This window comes from Pristis pectinata, chromosome 7 (assembly GCF_009764475.1).
Source record: "Pristis pectinata isolate sPriPec2 chromosome 7, sPriPec2.1.pri, whole genome shotgun sequence".
NCBI classification, from domain to species: Eukaryota; Metazoa; Chordata; class Chondrichthyes; order Rhinopristiformes; family Pristidae; genus Pristis; species Pristis pectinata.
The window spans coordinates 19,321,031-19,330,414 of NC_067411.1; the positions used below are offsets into that span (position 1 = coordinate 19,321,031).

Sequence of the window (9,384 nt, forward strand, 5' to 3'; positions counted from 1 at the left end):
AGCACTGGGAAGGGAATCTTCCTGCCCTCTGTCCCTCTTTCTTGCAGCAACAAGCGCTTCTCTGCCTGGCTTCCTATCCTCCTGCAGAGCAAGGAGGAATCCCCACTAAAAGCCTGGTAACTGCAATAAGGTAGAGTAGACAGCACCTTTTTGTCACTTAAAGTCCTCAGAGAATTTTGAGAATAAGATTGATAGTGAAGTCTTCACTAAGTGTCTCAGAAAGTCTCATGGCCTAATATCAAGGCTCCCTCAACATGTAAAAAGTGAAATGTGATATCCCTTTAAAAAGTGTTTAAAATCCTCTCTGTTGTCATTTGTTCACAATCAAGTATTTAAGTGTTTATACATGAACCAGGCCAATTGAAATCTCTACCATCACAAATGGCCTCTAAGTCTCCACAGCCCTTAAACACAGAAGGGTTGGTCAGCGAGCCAAACTGAAAGGTCACTATCACTCTATGTGCTGGTACTATTCACGTAAAGCAAATTTGGTATTTTGATTTCTTTTCCTCTCCTCCATAACAAATGGCTTGTTAGACATCGCACTGGTTCCAATAGTCAATGAACTGCTGATACTCAGTCAACAATGAACTAGGGAAAGGTGGATCAATAAAGAAAATATCCATGTTTTAGTAGAGAACATTCCAGGTGGGAACTACATAAGCAATTACCACAGTTATGTAGAAATATTGCCACTGCAAAGATTCCTAGAGTGTAACTGTTCCAGGCAAGCGTATTGATTGAATAATTGGAATTTTACAAGACCCAACATAACTGGAAAATTCCCATATATAATGGCACTTCACTGGAAAATCAAAGATGCCTTGCCCACAGTTTTCCTCCCATTAATACTTAGCCTTGGAATTTGGACAGAAAATTGCAGTTTTATGACAGACTGTTCAATATGTAGGAGGTCCTACCAATGACTGGAAAATTCCACCTAGGAGCCTTACAAATATTTTTAACTTGTATTTATATGTTTAAATTGATTGTATTTATAGAATTTTCAAACAGAAACTTTGCAAATCCAGTGCTTTTACTTAGTGGCATCGTATGAGTTTTCATTTCATGCTAGTAATCTTTTGTTTCTCCTTGTAACTTCAAACAGGAAAAAAGAGGCAATGTATTTTTCATAAGTGCACAAAAAAGTGATTCCGAAAATTCTCACGAGGCTACAGCCCACAACTTCCTTTCCATTGCTTTAGCATCACATGAAGAAAGAAAATGTGTAGGAAAGCCGAAATCTGGAAAAATGATTAATTTACTCAATAACAGAAGACTGAATGGTACCGATCTGTGAAAGAAGAATTTTAAACTGTTAAATATTTTGTGACTTTCTGGGTTGATGTAGAGTCTTAACTGCAAATGTAAAAATTAGCCTTACCATTTGGAGTTTTAACTTCTGATTGACAGTGCAGAGGCCTGGAGAAAATTGTGAGATGAAGTCACCATCCAGAATAAACATCCAAGTTCTCTAGGTCAGTAGGAAAGCTACCTGGTTTTGGGATCTAAACGTGACTTGGTCACTAAGTTCATTTGATACACAGGTGGCTTATAAGAAGTTCTGTTGCACCCTGATCAAACCATCCACTCTTAACAACACTCTGTCGTCTACATAAAGTAGATTATGACTTTACTGAGGTAATCTCACTCTCCATAGCATTGAATTCACTAACTAACCTCAAACTAGATTTATATTTTTTTCCAAACTATTTGTATGAAAGAAATAGAAGACTTGGGTGATTAACTTCATTTCTAAATGCCAAGTGATATTTAATTATTATCCAGCTTCTTATTACTGGTGACATTTATGAACAAGTACTGGACAGTGAATAGTGATTGTGCTGTTTGGGAGCCCGGGATTACGGAAGCCAGTTGCAGTACCCTGGCTGAGATGAGTTCACTCAGACCTATGGTATGTATGGACTGTTTGATCGGGTCGCCCCTCAAAGGCTGTGCTAACCATCGTGAGGGAGCTCTTTCTGATATATTTTAATTTGACTGTTGTGAAAATATTTGTTCACAAAATTAAAACATTTGAAATTTACATCATGTTTCTTGCAGTATTGTGCTCCATGCAGTTTTATACATTTATTTTCAGGCTGAAGATGTTACTGACAAAAGCAGTTTTTATTTATTCAGCACCTTTTTTTTAAGTAAAAACATCCCAAAGGCACTTCACAGAAGCAATTACCAAGCTAAATTTAACACCAAGCCAAAGACACAGCAGGTGGTGGTGAAGAGATGAATATTGGGAGTGTGCAGGAATATCTCAAAATTAGGGGAACCCAGGGATTTCGTAAGGTTGCAAGTATGGAGGATGTGAGGGTCAAGGCCATGAAGGAATTGGAAGCACAAATTGCTGGCTCCCATGAGTGGGTGGCAATATAAAAGTTCTTTGCTAGGCTACTTCAGAAAGCAAATCTCTTTGGTGTGAGATCAAATTCAGGCCAAGCCAGGCAAAGACAGAGGTTACTTTACCTAGAAGACCTTAAAGAAAGATTTGGGTTTTTATAAAAATCTGATGGTTTCAATGGCATTGTAAATTATAATAATTTCTTATAAACTGACATCACATTATCAAACTACTATTGTGGGATTTGAATTCCCATTGTTCGGATTTCCGGTCCAGTACATAATATATATATGTATGTGTATATCTTCCTTTAAGTAGTAATAGCCTTTAGTGTAAATTGTCCAGACACAATGGCCAAAGCAGCTCATTTAGAAAAATCTCAAGTATCTTATCAATTAGGGCGACATAAAATTGAGAAGTACATAGGAGACGATGCTAGGTAGACTTAATTTTCCTTTATAAATCTGTTGGATTTCAAGTTAGAAAATAGTTGAGAGGAAAATTTTAAAGACAAGATCCACCATCCTATTTCTGGCTCTTTTCTGAGCTGCCAATATCTTTCTCTTCACTACCACTGATGTGACCACTGCCCCATTCAATGAAGGGTCAGTGCTTGTTACTTTGTCCAGTTCTCCTGCATTGCTATATCTGGACCAGTAATGGAAAGGAGGAGATAGTAGGGGTCCGTAGCAATGTGCTGCACACAAATAGAGGGCAGGTGTTCTGCTGACTCATCAAGCCAGTCCCTACTGTCAGGATGTAACTGAATATCATCCACCGCATCCCACCTGTCAGAGTGAAAATAATTAAAAAACGGAAGAAGGAGGAACAATTGCAGAGTTATGGGCCAGCAGGGAATTGGGGCTCATTGGATAATTCCTTTAAGTAGCTGGCAAGTGGCTTTCTCCAGTGCTGTATGATTCTGTGGCTTCTTGAAAACCATGAGTTAATTCAGCACCGCAACAAACTGGGAGATACATTCCTGGTTACTGAAGACGTTCTTACAAGGTAAGAATGAGTAATGACCCTGAGGCTCAGTGCCCTCCACCCTAACTCTCTCCTGTAATCATAACTTAGCCTACAGCTTTTTTAAAAATTTGCAGCAAGTCCACACTCACCATCTGTGGAGGGGGCAAATATGGATTTAGATTAATTGAAGTGAGGACAATTATAGTTGCATCCAATACCATTTTAACTCTTGGAGCACCTGGAGGAAACTCACGCAGACACAAGGAGAATGAGTAAACTCCATACAGACAGCACCTGAGGTCACGATTGAACTCAGGCTGCTGTTGCTGTGGGGCAGAGGCTCAATTAACTGGAGATTGCCTTAATATGTAAACATCATCCCAATACAGTCTTATCGATTTTATCTGCTGGTTTCTGCATTGACCTTCAAACTGGAGCCTCCAGTTAAACCCAGTAGCAAGAAGTATGGCGAGAAAAGATCCAGTTAAGTATATTATTTTAATTTCTCACAGAGTAGGAGCAAGATTGCTCCTTCAAGATCCAAAAGGAAACCTAGGGCCTTCCCAAAACTATTTAGAGCAAAGGCTTGTTGTCTCTAGTCCCTGATCACCTGAAATTCTGCTTCGGTTCTCCTTATCATCCCCACCAGATTTGGGCAGGTGTCTGAATTCAGATAGTTTAAATGATGCCTGGAGTTTAAATCCTCCTGATCCACATGGGTTTGGGGAAGATGGTTGTCGCCTGCCTCAGCATCCAACAACCACATGCATATCTTCAGTTAAAATCGTGGCCAAGAATTTGTTGATCTGGATCTACTGTCAAGTTAGAACTGATACCAAGAAATATTTATTCTCACAACATGGGATCTGCACTTGGATAGGACTTCTGGTGAATGGGGTGGAAGCAAAATCCCTGCAACCATTCAAGTTGATGGTAAAGGGCACTTTCAGTGTCTTTGTTGAACATATGAAGAAGGGTCAAACACCTTACACATCCCAAAGTCATGCAGTCATACAGAAAGGAAACCAGCCCTTCAGCCCACTGAATCTGCACTAACCATCAGACACCCATTTACACTAATCCTATTCTAATCCCATGTTATTCTTCACACATTCCCATCAATTCCCTCCAGAATCTACCCCCCTCACCTAAATAATTAGGCCAATCAACCTACCAACCCACATGACAATGGGGTGTGGGAAGAAACTGAGTGCAGGAGGACCTTGCAACTCCAGACAGACAGTGATGAAGGTCAGGGTTGAACCAAGATAGCTGGAGCTGTGAGGCACCAGCTCTACTAGCTGAGCCAATATGCCGCACTAAGTACCTTGCAGCAGTATCAAAGAGAAGATTATCATGGGTTACAAAACCGGACAGTTTTTTGTTTATCCAATAATGTTTAGAAATAAAATCTAAATGAATGCAGAATAAAAATTTCCCTGCAGGAGTTATGGTGTTAGAACATAGAACAGTATAGCACAGGATAGGCCCTTCAGTCCCACGATGTTGTGTCAAACTAATTAAACCAATGACTCCTAATTTATCTAATCTCTCTTCCCCGCACATTGACCATATCCCTCCCTTCTCTGCATATTTATGTGCCTATCTAAGAGTCTCTTAAACGCTCCTATGCCTCTACCACCACCCCTGGCAGTGACATACCAGCCCCCCACCACTCTCTGTGTAAAAAATTTGCCTCGCACATCTCCTTTATACTTTCCCCCTCTCATCTTAAATACATGCCCTCTAGTACTAAACATTTCAATCCTGGGAAAAAGATACTGGCTGTCTATCTATGCCTTCCATAATTTTATAAACTTCTATCAAATCTTCCCTCAGCCTCTGCCGCTGTAAAGAAAACAGAACCTCTCCTCATAGCACATGTCCTCCAAATCAGGGAGCATACTGGTAAACCTCCTCCGCACCCTCTCCAAAGCCTCCACATCCCTCCAATATGAGGCAACCAGAATTGAATGCAGTACTCTAAATGTGGCCTAACCAGAATATTATAAAGCTGTAATGAAGTGTTCATCTATATAAAACAGCTGAGGAGGATCAGGAGGGTCCATTCTGACAGGAAGTCAGTGTTTTAAAGGAAAGAAGCTGTACTTTATATTGAACATGGTTGAAAGTGGCCTTGTGAAAGTTGAAGATATACTGTGCTTTTTTTGGCAGTTTGTTTATTTTTTTTAAGGTTTTTGTTCCAGATTTTTGGCAGGAAGATTTTTCATTACCACAGCTAAAAAGTGTATACATGGGAATTGTAGTGGTTATTAATATCTTCTTGTGAGAGCAGAAGAAGACGTTCCAATCATGCAGGAGATATCCTTGCTGAAACATTGCTATGATTAGACTTATACAGCTGGCTCACTTAAACAGGCCCTGCAATTGAGTGCTCTACAATTTTAACCTTCTAAGTATTGCCCCGTGACGGGAAGAAGTGAAGTATCTGGTTCCTGAGTGTCAGTAAGAGCTCCTTGTGAAGAGGTGGTGCAGCTAATAGAGCTGCTTCCTCACAGCTACAGCAACCCGGGTTCAATCCTAACCTCAGATGCTGTCTGTATGGAGTTTACTCATTCTCCTTGTGACTGCATGGGTTTCCTCCAGGTGCTCCAGTTTTCTTCCACATATCAAAGATGTGTAGGTCGGTAGGTTAATTGGCCACTGTAAGTTGCCCCTAGGGTGAGTGGTGGAATCTGGAGGCGTTTGATGGGAAGGGATGGAGAACATGTTTCAGGGGGAAAAAATTAATAGGGGAACAGAATTGTTCTGTGAACTGGCATAGACTTGATGGACTGAAATGGCCTCCCTCCATGTGGTAAGGAAATATGGAAACTGACCCTTTGTCTCTGAGCTGGAGCATTAAATAGTCTAGCTGTTGCTTTTGTTTTTAACGCAATGCTGGGTCCATGCTCTGCTGATTTGTATTGAGGAAGCTGTCAAGGAATTAGCATTTGCAAAAGTGGCACTCTCCATTTGGCTGCCAGGCACAACGAGACTGCACTTAATCATCTTCTGGACATGAATGTTCTATAACAGAGTTTTCTTAACTTTTTGGGATGTGGTGGTTCCTGGGATGTTAGATATTCATTAGTCTTCTTGGAACTGAGAAGGCAGAGGATCTTCCTGAATCACTGGAGTCTGTGAGCCTGGTTATATTCTCTTTAATCTTTGGTAGTCGGGAATTGGTTCATTGTTGTCACATATACCGAGATACAGTGAAAAGCTTTTGTTTGCATGCCATCCAGACAGATCATTCTGTACATAAGTACATTGAGATTGTACAAAAGAAAAAAAAACAAAATGTGGAATATAATGTTACAGTTACAGAGAAAGTGCAGTGCAGGTAGACAAATAAAGTTCAACGGCCATGATGAGGTAGATTGAGAGATCAAGAGTTTACTGTTATAATATAAAAGGTCCATTCAAGAATCTTATAACAGCAGGATAGAAGCTGTCCTTGAGCCTGGTGGTACACATTCTCAAGCTTTTGTATCTTCTGCCCAATGGGAGGGGCAGAAGAGAGAATGACCAGGGTAGGAGGCGTCCTTGATTATGTTGGCTGCTTTGCTGAGGCAGCAGGAAGTGTAGACAGAGTCACTGAAAGAGAGGCTGGTTTTCATGATGGACTGGGCAGCGTTCATGACTCTCCGCAATTTCTTGCAGTCTTGGGCAGAGCAGTTGCCATACCAAACAGTGATGCATCTGGTTGATCTTCTCCAGCTCTCTAATCCTTCAAGATCTCTGTAATTGTCTAATTCCAGCTTCCTGCACACTGCCAGTATTTATCACTTCATCATCAAGGTTTGTGCCTTGAGCTGCCTTATTCCTAAGCTCTGGAATACCCATTACTGCCCGCTCTTCCAATGAGATGCTCTTTATTATAGCCTACCTCACTTGTGCTAATATCAACTAATATGGCTTCATATCAAGTTTTGTTTGCACCTGTAATGTTCCTTGCAATGTTTTCCATGTCAGAATACTGCATGTTGGCAACTCAATGGTTTGCTGACCCGTTCAGTGGGCAGTTAATTAAGTCGTGGTGGGACTGCAGTAACCTATAGGTTGGCTGCTTCACCCACTTAGAGTAAGTCAATTAAGTTTTTATGACAGTTCAACAGCTGCCTGGTCACTTTATTGATAGCAACTTGCCAATCCAATGAGTCCTGAAGTCCAATATTAGGAGCATTTTGGGCTCGTCCGTCTGGCCAAGTATTTCCAGACACAAACCCAATTCCAGACCACAAAACCAGACAATCCTTAATGTGATGTTTGGAACAGGTGGAGACTGTGCCAAAGATAGATTATGATGCATTGTGAGATCTAGGCATGTAAATTTATTTTAGGAATGATGTAAGGTTACTGGATTTCATTCAGCACAAGGACTAATGTTCATACAAAAATAGCCACTAGTTAAAGCCCATTGCTGAGCATGGTTAAAAGGGCTTCTTTTGGCAAGTAGGAATGACTTACAAGCCTGATGGTTTCCATCAATGCTATAAGCACACTATTAAGGTCTCTGAGCACACATGCTGGATTAGTTTCCAGTCCAACAGGCTATGATAATGATCCATCTCAGTGAATGTTGGAACAGCTGCTCAATGATGCTGCATATGTGGATGGCCTTTATAAACTAATTTCATCGGAGGAAGGGGACTTCACCCTGCACTGCCTAGCCAGTCGTTTCAGTCTTGTCACAGCCAACAACTGAACAGCTGTGCATTTTGCTGCTTACTCAGCAGGACTGAGGCTACAGCAAATCCAACATTTTAACATCCTGGGGAATAGAAATTCAACTCATCTGTTTTGCTCCTGATGAATGATCTGAATGTGCAGGTGAACAAATCTCAGCCACCTCATTAACAACCAGGACCCTTCTGATGACATATTCAGCAATGTGTAAATAGACAAGGTAAGTGAGGACAAATCCTAATGCAAAATTCAAGTGCAATTGACCAGAAGCCGTAAGAGCCTAGTTTTGCCAGTTCTAGTGAGTCCTAAACAGTGGTCTTTGAAGAGACCACTGGAGATGCTGAGAAAAATTTTAAAGAATTTTTTCCTAGAAATTGCAGTTCCCCAAATAAGCAGCACTGGGAGTCTACACCAGCTTCATTCAAGGGAAGCAAGGCAAAAATTCTATTGCCTACACAGCCCAGAATCTTTTGGTTGGAGGAATAGACCAGTTGGGTACTGAATCAAGATGAGATAGGGGAGATGGTTGTAGATGTGGAGTGGAGTGAAGACCAGAATTGGTGGGGAGAGGATTGAGCAGAAAGAGACCAAGGGTGGTAGGGAGATGGGGGGGGGGGGGGGGGGGGTAAGGTGATCCTGCTGAGTGGAATGGTCATAGAATTAAAGAGCTATACAGCCTGGAAACAGGCTATTCAGCCCAAAACATCCACACTAAACAATGGGCACCCATCCGTATTAGTGCCATCTTCCAGCACTTGGCCCATAGCCTTCTATGCCCGTGCAATTCGAGTGACCGTCCAGACACTTCTTTAATACTGATAGCGACACTGCTTTCACCACTTTCTCCAGCAGTACCTCCAGATACTCAGCATTCTCTGGGTGGAAAAGCTCCCCCTCAGATCTCCTCTAAATCTCTTACCCCAAACCCTAAATCTGTGTCCTCTAGTTTTATCTACCTTTGATATAGGGAAAAGTTTCCTTCAGTCTACCTTATCTATACCCCTCATAATTTTATTTATCTCAATCATGCCACTTCTTAACCTCCTCCACACCAGAGAAAACGAACCTAGCCTCACCAGTCTCTCCTCACTACTGAAATACTCCATCCCAGGCAACAACCTGGTGAATCCCCTCTGCACCTTCTCCACCCTCCTCCCTATAGCATGGTGACCAGAACTACATGCAGAACTCCAGTTTAGGTGCGACCAATGTTTTATCAAGTTGGAGCATAATCTCCCTGCTCTTGTACTCAATGCCCCAACTAATGAAGGCCAATATCCCATATGCCTTATTAACCTGCACTGCCACCTTCAAGGATCTATGATCTTACACTCCAAAGACCTTTTGTTCCTCAATACTACCTATGA

At 41.4% G+C, this 9,384-nt stretch overlaps 1 protein-coding gene across 6 annotated transcripts in view; it reads left to right on the plus strand.

The window, feature by feature from the left end:
- Positions 1 to 2,014, plus strand: part of LOC127572647 (cadherin-related family member 2-like) — a 92,973-nt gene extending 90,959 nt beyond the window's left edge. For all 6 annotated transcript variants that reach the window (XM_052020127.1, XM_052020129.1, XM_052020131.1 and 3 more), the window contains one exon: positions 1,109 to 2,014. In XM_052020127.1, the coding sequence (XP_051876087.1) occupies positions 1,109 to 1,300 (192 nt within the window). In that variant the 3' untranslated portion in view covers positions 1,301 to 2,014. The remainder of the gene's footprint in view (positions 1 to 1,108) is intronic.
- The last annotated feature ends 7,370 nt before the right edge of the window (positions 2,015 to 9,384 follow it).